We start from the raw sequence: 16641 nt of genomic DNA, 5'->3' as shown, positions 1-16641 counted from the left end.
ATAGCCAAGTTACGGGAAGAACTCAAATGTCCATTCACTGACGAATGGATAAAGAAGTGGCATTTATGTGTATATGTATATGTATGTGCATATATATGTATGTGTATGTACATACAATGGAATATTACTCAGCTACCAAAAAGAATGAAATCTTGCCATTTGCAGTGTCATGGATGGAACCAGAATGTATTATGAAAAGCAAAATAAACCCGTCAGAGAAGGACAAGTACCGTGTGATTTCACTCATATATGGCATTTAAGAATCAAAACAGAGGAACATAGGGGAAGGGAAAGAAAGATAAAATAAGATAAAAACAGAGAGGGAGGCAATCCATAAGAAACTCTTAGCTAGAGAGAACAAACAGAGTTGTTGGAGGGGAGGTGGATGAGAGAGATGGGCTAAGGAGTGCAGTTGTTGGGAAGAATGTTATATGTAAGTGATGAATCACTAAATTCTACTCTTGAAACTAAAGTAATTTGAATTTAAATAAATCTGGAAAGAAAATAAATAAATACCACTTAAAAGAGACAACTAGACATTATCTAAAATACAAGATTGACCAAGTACTTTATTTTCATTTTTGGCCATGCATATTGAGACACAATCCATTAATTCCTAGTATATATGTGTGCATGAACATGGGAGTGTGCATGTTGTGTTTGTGTGTGTGTGTGTGTGTGTGTGTGTGTGTGTATAGCTAAATGAGTTTTGTAATGAAAACTCATCATACAAACAAAAATACTCATTTGAAACTTGCATTCTAAAAAAAAAATTTATGAAGCAAAAAGATACCACATTTAAAACTTTAAAATACATGTGCATGATGTGCAACTTAACTCTAATATTATTTTTAGATTTACACATAAAAAAGTCACCTCCATGAAAAGAATTAGAATATTAATTATATATATATAATTATATATATTAATTATAATTACCTTTCAAACATTTAAACTATATTTTTCCTACCCAAATATAAGGAGATATGCTCATATAGCTGCAATTTGTGGACCTTTCCTTCAAAAACGTTAGCTTTTCTTTTGTGAATGAGCCCACATACTCCCTAGGTCAATTTCTCCGAAGGTATGCAGACAAAAGGGTTCCATATGGGGACAAGGCACACACTGGAGTTAGCCAACTTGGAATAGAGTGGATGACAAGAATATGCTGTACTTGAGAGGAAAACAGGAGGTATTTAACATTTCTGTATATGAAATAGTAAAAGGAACTCACCTTTTAATTCTTCTCCCTTCAAATACTTAAGTAATGCATTCTATTTATTATTTACACAAGGTTTTCATATGCTAGGAGTGACCCTTTTTGTCACCCCTCCCTCCCCAATATATTCTACATTTTTTGCATAGAGTATGTCCTCCTTAAATGCTTGGGCAAATTAATGAGATTCTTAAGAACTCATCTTGTGCTTGAGAAATCATTAAATAAGCAATCCTTATTCTTACCACAATCTGCAACACCATTTGTTCTGGATCCCATTACTTCATTTCCATATCTGTCAACACACCAGCACTGTCCAACACTGCCATGGCACTGTGCTGGCTTGTAGTAACCATCTTCATCACAGAGGGGGATGTACTGTCCTGTGAAACACACACACACACACACACACGCACGCACAATTATAAATAAGTTGTGTTTCTATTTGATGGTCAGCACCTATGCATTAATTCACTCAAGATATACACACATGGAGTTCCCCCTCCAGGCTGTGAACTAGTGATATATGTAGAACAAAATAGGTAAGGTTACTGCTGTCATGAGGCAGGCTATTTACATAATGAACTACTTTGTGTTTCTTTTGTTAAGCAAATTTATTATTACTCCTTCTCATTCTGCAAAGGGTACTCTGTTCTCAGAGGTATAATACAGAATTAGAACCTGGGTAATGCCGTGTGTATTACATCATCCAGACCACTTAGAATGGCACACCAGACCCCCTACCATCATCACTGCCTACTTTCTCTTTTCTTTCCCCCAAATTTTCCTTCATATATTCCAAGCTTTTTCCACATCAAGCTGTTTTGCCCAAATTCACCACTGCTTTATCTCTGTATTTATCTATTTCTCATCTGGAATCCCTCCCTCCTTCCTTCCCTCCCTCTTACATTTTAATATTGACTTAAATGTGACCCCTAATATGCACCCCTCTCTTAAACTGGAAGATTTCTCATATGCTTCTTATAACGTGGTGTGTGTGTGTGTGTGTGTGTGTGTGTGTGTGTGTGTGTGTGGTTTATTATTACGTGCTTTCACCACTATAATGTGATATCCTCTCTATTGGGAATTTTGCATTCTCTTTGTTTTGAGTATTATATTAACAACTCTTAATCAAGTGGGAAAGACAGACATTTATTTTCACATCTACAATATCTAACATAGTACCTGGCACGTGGCTAATGATAAATGTTTAATTCATAACTTAGAAGTGAATTCACTTTCTTAAATGTTTATGCCGACACAACAAAGTAAGGCTTAGGAAATTAGAAAATTTTCTTGTCTTTCCTGACTATTCTATTCTCTCAGTGACCAGACACACTCTAGTTATCTAGTGAGAGAGAGAGACAGAGAAAAAAAAAAAAAAAAGCAACCGCTGAATAAATCAATAGAACATGAAATTCTTTCCATTTACTTAGTCTTGTAACCATATGGGATCATAATATTACCTCTTTAAATAAAGTTTCAAAATTCTGATCAATAAATAGTTTAATTTTAATATTGTAATTCATTTGAAAGATTTGGAGTATGAGACTATCAGTGAAGTAGACAGAATATTACCAATATAGAAAACGTGAAAACACAGTCTGTAGATTTAAGGCCAGCAAAAACTAGAACAGTTTTTTCACATTCTTATCTCCATCTTTGTTTTAATCGTATTTTTTTTAATGTTTATTTATTTTTGAGACAGAGCATGAATGGGGGAGGGGCAGAGAGAGAGAGAGAGAGAGAGAGAGAGAGAGAGACAGAATCAGAAGCAGTCTCCAGGCTCCGAGCCATCAGCCCAGAGCCTGACGCGGGGCTTGAACTCAGGGCCGCGAGATCGTGACCTGAGTGGAAGTCGGACGCTTAACCCACTGAGCCACCCAGGCGCCCCTATTATCTCCATCTTTTAAAAAGCTATCATATCTTGACATCTTTGACATAAAAGTGTTATGATGTAGAGTTAGTGTAACCATTAATTTATCTTTAATGTCAGTACGGCACACTATCTCTATATAACAACTGATAACGTTTCAGGTAAGTACCGTATAATTCCAAAAAAAGAACTATTTAGGGCATTCATTCTCTAATAATGATTTCCATTTTTATTATGTAAAAAGAACAAAAGTTACTCCTTCCAAAGGCACTAAATATGTTTTCATTTTTTTTTTTTAAACTGCAAATAATCAAATTCTGAATTTTGGTACGTCTAAAATATTTTTCAGTTGAATTTCAATGGCTTTTCCCATTGTACATGGATAAACTTTGTTTTGTGGAAACAAAGAAACCTATGTATGACTATCATTTCATTTTTGGGCTGTGGTGTAGTATGCATTTTTTACCAGAGCTAAAAGAAACATAACACATTGTAGTTTTATCATTAGTAATTCTTTGTATCTAAAAGTGCTTTATTACAAAAAAAATAGCCTTTTCATTTTGAAGTAAGGATTTTCAAGTAATTTATAAAAAACTCATTTAAACATGCAATATTATAATTACGAAGATAGCGTGACATAATAATTCAATGAGATTCAAAAATATTAAAAATTGTGTTCTGTTAAATACTCAAGAGCATTAATATACATGGAAAAGACAAAACAAAAAACATTGCATATGTGGTATTCTGCATTGGATCCTAAAACAGAAAAAGGACATCAGTGGAAAAACTGGCAAAATCCAAATAAAGTCTAAGTTTTAACTAATAGAATTATAGCCATGTTAATTTCTTAGAACTGACAAACAGACAATGGTTATTTGGCACATAATAAGATGGTAACTCTGGGGGAGGTCGAGTAAAGGACATATGTAAACTATGTACTAATCTTTGTAAAATTTCTTTAAAATTATTCAAAAGAGTTTATTTTAAAATTTTATGTCTAGACGAATAAACAAAATAATCACACATAATAGTTTAGTAATTTCTTGATAGTCAAGCACTCTAATGTTTCAAGACTTTTGGTGAATTTTGTTATCTATCTATCTATCATCTATCTAATACATATATTTACTTGCTAAAAGTAAGTTAGTAAAAAGTGCTGATGAAAAACACTAGAAAGTTTATTCAAGTTTCTTTGAGGTACTACGGCATGCTTTCACCCATCTCTCTCTCATATTACTTTATACATGTTAGATTATTATAGATATTATTACATATATATTATATATTACATATTACATATCATATATCATATATTAGATATTAGATTATTGTAAGCATATTAGATTATATATTAGAATATATATAGATCATATAAATATTATATATACATTATTATAGGTATATTAGAATATATAAATATATTAGATTATTTTATATGTATTAGATTATTATATGCATGTGTGCACCATTATTCTTGAATTGTTAGCCACAGAATTAGAATGAAAGTTTCTGCTGATGCTTTAACTTTAGCATTGTTTAAATCTCTTTTTTCACTTAATAACTTTCAAAACGAACATTATATTAGGGTAATAAAACAGACATAATATCTTTCAATAGGTAAGATAATAAAAGTAAGTTTAATGGCTTTCAAAAACTTCATAAATTTTGTTACTGAAATTTAGTGTCGTCTATCTTTGTTGGATTAATATTGATTTTATGTTGCTGTTTCCCTGGGGTTATTTATGTAAGCAATAAAGGCTTCAGAAGAATGATCTATTACTCACCTAGGAGCTTCTTTACCCCTTGCCGCTTCTGAATATTGCTGAGCTCCGTCTGGCAAGGTGGGTCTGCAATGACATTAAAAGCGTTACTTCAAGGATTATAGTTAAATAAAAAAAAGAATAATTTCTATGATATCAAACCTCACCTGGTCTTTACATGGCTTTAAAAGACACATATGATGTATTATTTCTTTTTTATGGAGTACGTACCTATACGATACATGTATGTGTATCTATATGCATACTTGGAGGGAGAAACAGAGGCAGGGGGAAAGAGACAGAGAGAGAAAGGCTTTCCTAATTATTGGTATTAGATTATCTTGATTTTTCGCAGACAGACCAAATTGTATAGAAAAATGCAGAGAATGATATGAAATACTTATATGATGGAAAATGGTTCTTATCGTTTACTTTTAAATGGTCAATCAACTCAGCAATATAAATCCGCCTGAGGGGCTGGTGTCAAAACAATTAACTGATTATGTTTTCCCTTTATTTAAAACAGGCTATAAGATGTAGAGAAATAGCTTTGCATTAAAAAAGTAATCTCTAAAAAAAAGTCAATGCTCTTTCAGCTTATATCAGACACACTATTATAAGTTTTGATACTGAATAATGCTGACAGGCTTTGGTCTTTTTAGTTCTATCCAGATACTTCAAGTATATATGCAGTGTGGAAACAGGACATATTATAAAATAATTTCTGATAAGCCATCTTTTAAAAATTAAGCAAATTTAGAAATAAAGAATTGCCTTTCTTTTCGAACTCAACCACTTAAAGGAGAACATTTTCAGATAAATATAAAATTCTAAATGGACACAATATAGCTTGGCTTATATTATTATTATGTATTATTACATATATTTTATATAATAAATATATTTTTTAATTTATAATATTCAAATAGTTCAACGTATTTTATGCTCATATTCTAAAAACCTTCTATATAAAAAGGCATCTTAAATTATTGAAGCAGAAAACCAATAGGAACTAGTACCTACTTTCCCATACTACAACATTTTAGGGAAAAGGCAGGGTATAATCAATTCAAATAATTTAAAAATATTATATGAATTTGACAATATTCAGTTATTAAATTTTCATGTAAGTAACAAAGTGTAATGAGGAAATGAGACAAAGTGATTAATATATGTATATATTTAATTTTTTTAATGTTTATTTATTATTTTTGAGAGAGAGAGAGAGAGAGAGAGAGCACAAGTGAGAGCAGGGGAGGGGCAGAGAGAGAGGGAGACACAGAGTCCTAAGCAGGTTCCAGGCTCTGAGCTGTCAGCACAGAACTGTGAGATCATGACCTGAGCCAAAGTCAGACGCTTAATTGAAGACCTGAGCCAAAGACCTGAGCCAAAGTCAGAGCCACCAGGCACCCCAATATACATTTTATAGTTTAATATATATAAGCCAAACAAGTCTTTTTCCTTGGGAAATCTAATGTGAAGAAAAAGTAATTTTTTTCAAAGAGAGAGAGAGAGAGACTATACAAGAAACAGACTCTTAACTATAGACAACAAACTGATGGTTACCAGAGGGTAGGGGCATGCTGGAGGAGGGAGGGGGTGATGAGAAAAATAGGTGAAGGGGATTAAGAGTACACTTATGATGAACAATGAGTAATGTATCAAGTTATGCAACATGGGCTTATAGAATGGACATTTAAAATTTTACTCCTTCCAAATATAATAGAAGCCAGAGGAAATTTTTGAGCTGAAGTTTCAATATCATATTGAAGGCATTTTTTTCTTATTACTATGGACTAGTTATTGCAAAGTAAAAATAATATTTGTATATGTTTGCTATGACATTGCCTGAAAATCCATGTACATTTGATTCTCTCGATTAGTGACCTCACTGAATAAACATGAGTACCAGTTCCACAAACTTTGTATAAGGGAGCAATTTAAGATTTCACGAGTACACTGTACAAGATTCAGCTTTTAATCTACACATATTTAATTCTGAAGTATTTCTCCTATTATTTCTAAGGCAATTCTGTCTGGTCTTTAACATGGGTATACTACATATATATGTGTATATATATATATATATAACTCTTATTTATATATTATATATTTTATATATTACTCTAATATATAGCCAAATATATTACATATTACTTTAATTACAGTAAATAATAATTTGTTGTTTTATTGAATAGTGAGGAAAAATACATTCTTTTATAAGGTGAAACATTTGAAAGCATGCTTTTAAATAAATGGTTATTCTTTTTCATTAGATTACTTAATAAACTAATTCTTATTGTTATTCTTAGTGTCAGTTACCCTGATAGAGCTTTTTCTAACATTTTCTAGCATATTAAAGTAATAAAAATAATTAGCCAACTCTCCTAACCTTTGGGGAAGATGTATAAATCCTTTCACCCACTCAGGTACCATTTATTAAATTGTATCTACCATGTATTAAATAATCTCAGAGAAAATCTTCATGTGACTATAAAGATTTTAACACTTTGGCTGAATACTGCTTAATAGATGAAAAGTATTTAAAGCAAAATTTTTCTTTGGGAACCTTTCAGTTCTACAAATATTACTGCAAAATCCACAAATGTTTTAATATGAAACTATTTCTATAGAAGAAACACTGAGTTTTTCATATTTTTTTCGCAAACATGCTATCATAACACTAAAAAATTTAACTAAAATTAGATCATAGAAAAGACCAGATATCTTTTTATGGTGGATTACCAGCATTGACTTTTCTATTCTTTAAATGCTTTAAATGTATACTAGTCATTAAAACTATCATGTAGCTTTTTAGAAGTGTGCAATTACCTAGAAAGCAGAAATACAGTAATAAAATCAACAGAGTGCATGTGTGTGGGTGTAAGGTTTAGAATATTTTAATAAAGAAAATCTGTTTTGTTTAAAGTGATTTATAAATAGTTAAACTACTCTAAAATTCCTGCTGTTGACTCACTACTAATCAATTACTAAACTATTACTAATACATTAAAAAGTATTTGAGGTAGTAAAAGTCCCTACATAAGGTATTAGTGATTCATATGAAAAGCTGAGTAAAATTAATACACCTTTAAGTAGATTGTACATTCTCTTAGCTGTCAAGAATTAAAGTAAGGTGACAATAGCAGGTGTATCACATTAGAATAATTCCCTGTTTGTTTTTTAAAATTAGGATCAACCAGTCAGAATGCCTAAAATTCACAACTCAGGGAACCACAGATGTTGGTGACGATGTGGAGAGAACACTTTTGCACTGTCAGTGGGAATGCAAACTGGTGCAGCCACTCTGGAAAACAGAATGGAGGTTCCTCAAAAAAATTAAAAATGAAGCTATCCTATGTTCCAGTAATTACACTACTAGGTATTTATCCAAAGGATACCAAAATGCTGATCCAAAGGGGCATGTGCACCCCAAAGTTTATAGTAGCGCTATCAACAATAGCCAAAATATGGAAAGAGCCCAAATGTCCATCAACTGATGAATGGAGAAGGATGATGTGGTAAATGTATACAATGGAATATTACTCCAGGTATCAAAAAGAATAAAATCTTGACCTCTGAAACGTGGATGGATCTAGAATGTATTACGCTAAGTGAAATAAATCAGTCAGAGAAGGACAAGTATCAAATGATTTCACTCATATGTGGAATTTAAGAAACAAAACAGATGAACATAGGAGAAAGGATGGAAAAATAAGAAAAAAACAGAGGGGGAGGCAAACCATAAGAGACTCTTAAATACAGAGAACAAATTGAGGGTTGCTGGAGGGGTGTTGAGTGGGGGATGGGTTAAATGGATGATGGGTACTAAGGAGGGCACTTGTTGAGATGAACACTGGGTGTCCTAGGTAAGTGATGAATCACTAAATTCTACTCCCGAATTACTCCATTATTACACTATATATAAACTAACTTGGATTTAAATAAAATAAAATAAAATAATAAAAATAAAATTAGCGTCAAAATTACACACACCACTGTTTCCTTAGTTTCCCCAAACTTTATCATAAAGTGAGGTTTTGGATCTTTTTTTGTTACCTACTTAATTTCAATTGCCATTAGACTGATTATATAAGTATGGTTTCACTGTTACATTGCATTTCCCAGTAAAGAAGGATGCCGAAGGAACTAGCATCATACCAGCTCTCCCAGGTAACTCGCCTCTTCCAGAGAATCAAGAGACACTTTCTTTGCTAGTGAATTTGTACGAAGCTAAGTTAGTTTTAAAAGTCTGAAAGGCCAAGACATTTTAAAATCAAACGAGTAAAAAATAACTTTATGGTGAATGCAGTGGTTCATTCGGCACATTTAATAAGATCACAAAATAGAACATTAAAACTCCACAGTATAGTGATAAAAAAACCATTTATTTTACACCGTGGGCAAAGCAGATAGCAAATTAATTTTAATGATTGCTTTTAATATCTATGTTCTCCTATCTCTCTGTGCTTCTTGGTGGTTCATAATAGAAACTATAATGAAGTGCATTAATATAAAATACTAATTACTATTTTTCATCTTGTTTAGCATGTTTTGTATCCCTAGCCGAGTTATATTGTTTCACATGCTGCTTATTTGCTCTTTTATTAAGCACTCTAATGAGAAAAATATCTACTAAAATGAATGGGATAAGATGTACTTTTTTTTTTTTAATCATGAAGAAATAGATAAAATTCGACATGCAGGTCAACTATCTGCATCAGTATGTGTCTCATCTTTTACCTTGCTGTCTCTGGAAGCAGTAGCACCATTCATTGTTCGATATCAAACTGTCCTTGTATGTGTCACAAGAATTGAAGAACGCCTTGGTACACTGTTCATTCTTATCAAGGTAAATGCTTCCGAGCTCTGACTGATCCAGTAGCAGGTCATAGTTTGTATCAAGTCTATTAAACATCCAGCCAAGCGAATCCTTGCAGATCGGCAAGATACTGGTATCAAATCCTAAAGGCAAAGGCAGAAAATGATTAGCGAAATCTGAAGGTCACCATCAGCAGCAAGCAAAGTAAAGGAAAATAATAGTTGGTTCCTGTTAGAGCACCCACTCAACAGTCAGACGTTGAGGCTTTAAATTCATCTTGGGTAATTAATTTCAAAGTAAAATGGGGATAGTAATACCTACCTTCAGGACAGTTGTCAGAAGCATCTAGTACGATTAGGCATTATTCAATGGCACTTATTTTTGTAATTATGTTAGATATATTTACCATTCTTCAAACTGTTTCTTAATAAATAGGTTGTCATTATGAATGTATTATTGAGTAATAATGTCCTATTAATAAAGAAATAAAATTCATTCCCATTCAAAGAAATTTTACAAAAAGTAAAATTTTAACAAAAGCAAAATTTAACACATAATAAGGAAGAATTTCATTAATGCTCCGTATCTTTGTGGAACCATGGCGATTTTATAAGTAATACATGTCCAGAGAAAGAATAACCATCATGTGGTTTATACAGGTACTCTGTCTTTTGCTTCTCTTAAGGCAATTTTTACAATTGCAAATATGCTGAAATGGGAGATGGCGGGGGGCGCTGGATGGACTCAGGTATAGAGAAATGATGGAAATGGGTTTGCATCCAAGGTACAATCTATCAAAATTTGGGTTTCTCTGGATAAACTTCAGGCCCTGCTAATACTCTATGTCCTAAATAGCATCAGATACAATGTCAGTGTTTTGAAGCATAATTTAAAAATTTACTTTCAATTATTCTTTGTCAGGCTTAAATGATCTTTAACAGATATTTTGGTAACGCGGTTTCCTTTTTATTTGCTCTTTTCCACTCATTATAAGTGAAAGTAAAATAACAACTCAGTTAACTGGCATGAAAAAGAGGATGCATTTGGACTTGTGGAGACTTTCGGAAAGCTGGCTATCCAAAGGGTTTAACCTTCAATAGCAGGGGTTGAAGAGTAGTTTAACCATTTATGAATGAAATTCTCTCTCCGCTGCAGTTAATTTGATGTTCTAGTTGTACATAATCTATTTTAATATGTACCTTTAATTTAATTTTTATACTCCAAGGTGTACAGGTAATTGAAAATAAAGACATACACATTTAGGATTTAGTTTTTAAATCCTATTTAGCATTTTTAGGATAAATAGTATTACATTAAATAAGTCCTGATTGGGAGATTTGGGACTTAAGAAATTCTCATTTTAAACACCTTTATGGAATTCATTCTATTCATGTATCAGAACATATTGCGCTTTCTGTCCATGAATCACCATGCTTTCTATCCATGGGTTTCCAAAGGTAAAAGAGGTATTTGTGACTCTTTCGTAAAAGCATAAAGAAAAAAATCCAGTCATTTTTTTATTATTTGTATTTTTCTTTGTAAAATTGTTTGTAGAATGAAAACAAATTCTCCCACTCAAACAAACAAACTACAAGCACTCATGAGTTTCTCATTTCCTATTTACTTTTCGGGTCTTAACCTTGGTTCTGCAAATACAGGGTTGAAAATATAGATAAGGTCATTATTATCTTGGAGCTTATTTTTAAAACAGTATGGCTTGAGATACTGGTTGGGACTGTTCCTTACTGCCAGAAATTGTCAAATGCTCAGTGACCACATGAAGACAGGAACCCACAGCATAATATACTAACCACTGCAAAAGTATTCAAAGGAATGAAGTTCTTGGTGTGAGATTTCTGGTATGCCTTTGAGCCACACCCTCTCTCTCATCTCATTTTCTGGTACAATGGAGAAACCCAGTGGTGCAATTCTGCTTTTATGAATAAAAGATATGGAAAGAATACAGAAGAGCTATTACCCTTTGGTGAACAGTAAGAGTTAGTAAAGAGAGATTATCCTCTCCCTTCACCTAGTTATTGAGAATAGAGCACTCAACTGGCTAGTTTCCTAATGCTTAGCATGAAGGTCTCATTGAGAGCCCTAGTAAAGTCCACAAGTGTCTGCAAGGAGAGCTAAACATCTGATTTCCAGGTGAATATCTGCTTATCTACCTTGTGACTAGTCCTGGTCAAAGTGGGGAAAGAGCACTGGGGAAAGACAGTGGGTATAACATCTGTGCAGATAAAAGGCAAAGACTATCTGGGACTTAACCAAAGATTGAAGGCTCTCTCTCAGTGTTTGGGATGCAGGGGTAGGTGAGATATAAGAAATTGTCCAGAGAAAGTGAAGAGAAGGCCAGCTGTTAGAGATTCATCATCTCATGAATGCTATTTAGTGACAGGCGGTGAAGAATCAGCAGTGAGAGAACAGAACATTCAATTCTAGTGCACATACTCTGGCCTGTCTTTTTAGTACAATAAAGAATGACTGAAATGTTAGAAGAGAGTGTGACACCATCTGAATTTTGTTTTAAAAGGAAACACTTTCTGCCATGTGAATTATATGGGAGCAAGTGTGGAAATTGGGATGCCAGTAGGAAGTAACTGGAATAGCCCATATGAGAGATTTTTGAGGATTGTTCATATCACATCTTCATAATCGCTTGAGTTCCCTTTGACCAATCATCAACGATTAAGACATAAATTTTACTTTATTTTTGAGTTCAATTTAATTTTTATATTTTTATTTTTAATATCCAGTATAATTAATATATTGTATTGAATTAAGTTCAGGTGTACAATATAGTGAGTCAACAATTCTATACGTTACTCAGTGCTTATCATGATAAGTGTACTCTTAATCCCTTTCAATTATTTCATCCATCCCCCCATACACCTCCCCTCTGGTAACCATTTGTTTGTATTTTATGTTAAAAATCTGCAAAATAATTTTTAAAATTATCTCTGCCCAGATTTTATGATGTACCATGCAAACACCCTTGTCGATTTCAACACCTTATTTCTTCTTAGTTTTTCAATAACAATGAAACAAAAGTAGCCCTAACCTTTCAATAATTTTTGAAGCTCTATTTTGAGAACTTATTATACAGCACAGACATTCACATAATATAACATTTCTGAAAATGTAACATGTACAGATATTTAATAAATTTTAAACACAAGAGTTTACTCTTTATGCTACAAAGAAATGAAATTCTTACATAGTACATGTTTATTGAATGATCAATTTGGTGATGTGCAATAATGTTTTAGATAAAAAATGTCAAGGTATCTGATTTGTATTCAGGTCACTGGCCTGTGCCCTGGCATTACCTTGCATGGTTAAATTACTATATCTAGACTTTAATGCCCATATCTACGTAATGTGGGGATTTTTCAAACATGATCTCTGTTACTTTGAAGATAAAAAATACAGTGAGTTTATATCATTTGAATAATATATTTATACAAAAATTGTGTTATAAGGTTAATCAGAATCATAAGTAACAGAAAAGGAGTAGACAAAATTATTTTAATATTCTAAATTAAATATATACTTTCAATATAATTCCATTCAGTTGATGCTACAAATATAAAATGAAATTAAATTGAAAAAATTGTTTTCTGACTTATCTTGAACTTTTGGAACAATACAAAAGTTGAGAGTTCTTGGATAACATAGTCACTATATATAACATAGTACAAATATTATACATATACGTGTTATATGCATTATTTTTACTATGTATGTATGTAATATTCTTGATATATGCTTCAATATCATTGTAACATGAAAAAAGTTGCTAGATTTAGACAGAGAGCTGATTTCTGTCACAGTAAAACTTACAGCTTTTGCCCAATTTCTGAAGTCTATTTTGTCTTACATAAATATAGTCATTTCAACTTTTTTATAACTAGAATTTCTATTATTATACTTTTAACTAATTTATACTTTTATACTAAAAGTGTCTTAGAGAGAGCACAACACTGAGTCTCACATTTTGTCCAAGTCTGAAAATCTCTGCCTATTGATTAAAGGGTTTAGACCACATACATTTAATATTATTTCAATATGGTTGTTTTTAAAACTTCATGTTAGTATTATTTTATTTTTCCTCTTTATTAATTGTTCTTTCTGTTTCTCTTTTATTTTTTGATTAAATATGCTTTTTTATATTTTTAATATTCTTATTTAATCTCCACTATTAGTTTATGTGGTAGGCAAAATAATAACCCCTCAAAGATGTCCACACTCTAATCCCTAGACCCCTGTGATATTACATTGCTAAAAGGACTTAAGTTTGCAGATGGAATTAAATTGGCTAATCAGTTGACTTTAAAATTGGGAGATAATTGTGGATTATCTGGGTAAACCCGATATAATTACATAAATCCTTTAGAATGAAACCATAAAGTGAAACCATAAGCTTTTCATAGCTAATAGAAATGAGACAGAGAAAAAATGGCTTTGAATATGGAAGAAGGAGACCATAGGTCTAGGAAAGTGAGTAGTGTCTACATCTGGGAAAAGCCAACAAGGACTGGAATACTCCTATAACTTCAAGAAAATAAATTTTGACAACAACCCTACTGATTAAAGAAATGGATCCTCTCCTAGAGCCCTTCATACACCTTGATTTAACATGGGGAGACCTGTGTTGGATCTCTGACTTACAGGGCTATAAAATAATAAATTTGTGTTGCTTAAGCTACTAATTTTTATGGTAATCTGTTACATTCATAATAGAAAACTAATGTAGTTTATGAAATATATTTGCTTTTTGATGGTTGTCAGCTGAGGATGTCCTCAGCTTTACAGTATACATCATTAGCTTAATCACAATCTTCCTTCAAATAATACTGTACCACTTCACATACGTGGTAAGAAATTTGCCAGGGTATACTTAAATCCTTTACCTTTTCTCACATTATTTTGCTATGAGGGTTACCCCTTTTAATTCTATATATGTTGCAAATTTCACAGTACATTGTTATGATGTTTGCTCTGAACAATGTATTAGCTTTTCCAAGTGATTAAAAAATGTGAAAAAAAATCCTTTATATTAAAGGAATTTTTTTTTTCTCCGTGTAAACACTTCTGACATGAAATATGGGTTTTCTACACAAGGCAACTCTCTAATACTCTGTGGATACCAACTGGGTGTCCTACAATTTAATTCAATTCTGACATTATCCATTCAGTTAGTACAGATCCAGCAGGTTAAGGGCTCAGTCCCACCGAATGCACCCTTACTTCAGATACCAATATCATGTAGTGGGTTCCCAACTATTCACACTTCTCTCAACTTGACCACAGATTAGTGGGTTCCCATGACCCCTTCCTCAGGTTCCATAATTCGTTATGACAACTCACAGATCTTAGGGAAACAGTTTATGTTTGCCAGTTTATTGTAAAGGAAATTACAAAGAATAGAAATAAATACCCAGATGAAGAGATACATAGGGTGAGATATGGAAGGGTCCCAAATGCAGGAACTTCTGTTCCTATGGAGTTGGGGTGGACCACTCTGTCAGCACATGGATGCATTCACCAACTCAGAAGCCCTCTGAACACGAACCCCTTAGCTTAGGGATTTTTACAGAAGCTTCATCTAGTAGGCATGATGGATTATTAACTCAATAGTCAGCCTCTCTCCCCTCTCCAGAGGATGGAGGGTAGGGCTGACAGTGCCAGACTTCTAATCACAGTTTGGTCTTTATAGTAACCAGCCATCATCCTGAAGCTATCCAGGAGCCCGCCGAGAGTCACCTCATTAGAACAAAAGATGTTTATATCACCCAGGACATTCCAAGGGATTTAGGTGCTCTATGTAAGATGCTCCTAATATCCTCATTACTCAGGAAGTTACAAGAGTTTAGAAGTTCTATGTCAGGAACTAGGGGCAGAGACCAAATACAGATTTCTTATTTTGTCAAACATATTTCCCCCCCATGTTAAGCATTTCTGGCTTTCTACATTCTTAAATATAGATTCAAATTTCTGTGTTGTATAATTACCTTTTGTGTCAATAAACTCATTTAATATTTCTTGAAATTTCTCAGCTTTTGATTATTGAAAAGGTTTTTTTTTTTCTTTTTCTGGCTTTTTTTTTTTTTTTTTTGGCTTAATTTTTGAAGAAACATTTTTGTCAGCGACTTTCTTTCTTTTAACAGCTTAAAAATGTTCCACTGTATTGGGGCGCCTGGGTGGCGCAGTCGGTTAAGCGTCCGACTTCAGCCAGGTCACGATCTCGCGGTCTGTGAGTTCGAGCTCCGCGTCAGGCTCTGGGCTGATGGCTCGGACCTGGAGCCTGTTTCCGATTCTGTGTCTCCCTCTCTCTCTGCCCCTCCCCCGTCCATGCTCTGTCTCTCTCTGTCCCAAAAATAAATTAAAAAAAAAGTTCCACTGTATTGTGAATAGTGTTGAGGGGAAGCTAGCTGACATGCTGAGCTTTGCTCCTCTGAACAAATTTTTTCCTTTCTCCCCCCCCCCACCTCTGGTTGCTTTTAATATTTGCTTTTCAATACTGCCTTTTAGTAATTTACTTATGGTACACTTTGGGTTTTTTTTTAATTTTTTAAAATGTTTTTATTTATTTTTGAAGCAGAGAGAGACAGAACATGAGCAGGGGAGGGCAAGAGAGAGGGAGACACAGAATCGGAAGCAGGCTCCAGGCTCTGAGCTGTCAGCACAGAGCCCGACTTGGGGCTCAAACCCACAGACTGTGAGATCATGACCTGAGCCGAAGTTGGACACCCAACCAACTGAGCCACCCAGGCGCCCCTTCTTATGGTACACTTTGGTTTGGTTTTCTTTGTTTCTGTTGCTTAATGTTTATGGTATTTCTTGCATGTGTGGGTTTATTATATTAGTAAAATCCAGAAAGTTTTTAACCATTATTTATTCATATAATTTTCTGAGGCTCTACACTTTTAGCATTCTTTTGAGACTTCAGTTACTCGTA

The 16641-nt window shown here is 33.2% G+C and overlaps 1 protein-coding gene across 3 annotated transcripts in view; it reads right to left on the bottom strand.

Annotated features, from left to right (window-relative positions):
• Window positions 1–16641, bottom strand: part of SPOCK3 (SPARC (osteonectin), cwcv and kazal like domains proteoglycan 3) — a 478289-nt gene that overhangs the window by 3433 nt on the left and 458215 nt on the right. For all 3 annotated transcript variants that reach the window (XM_053901147.1, XM_019441052.2, XM_053901146.1), the window contains exons 8-10: window positions 9599–9820; window positions 4880–4942; window positions 1462–1599 (exon numbers count right to left, since the gene is read on the bottom strand). In XM_053901147.1, coding sequence (XP_053757122.1) covers window positions 1462–1599; window positions 4880–4942; window positions 9599–9820 — 423 coding nt within the window. The remainder of the gene's footprint in view (window positions 1–1461; window positions 1600–4879; window positions 4943–9598; window positions 9821–16641) is intronic.

Source organism: Panthera pardus, unplaced genomic scaffold (genome assembly GCF_024362965.1).
Source record: "Panthera pardus isolate Hobbes unplaced genomic scaffold, ASM2436296v1 HiC_scaffold_13, whole genome shotgun sequence".
Lineage (NCBI taxonomy): Eukaryota > Metazoa > Chordata > Mammalia > Carnivora > Felidae > Panthera > Panthera pardus.
Note: the sequence above shows the minus strand (reverse complement) of the source record. Positions and strands in the feature narration are given on the sequence as shown.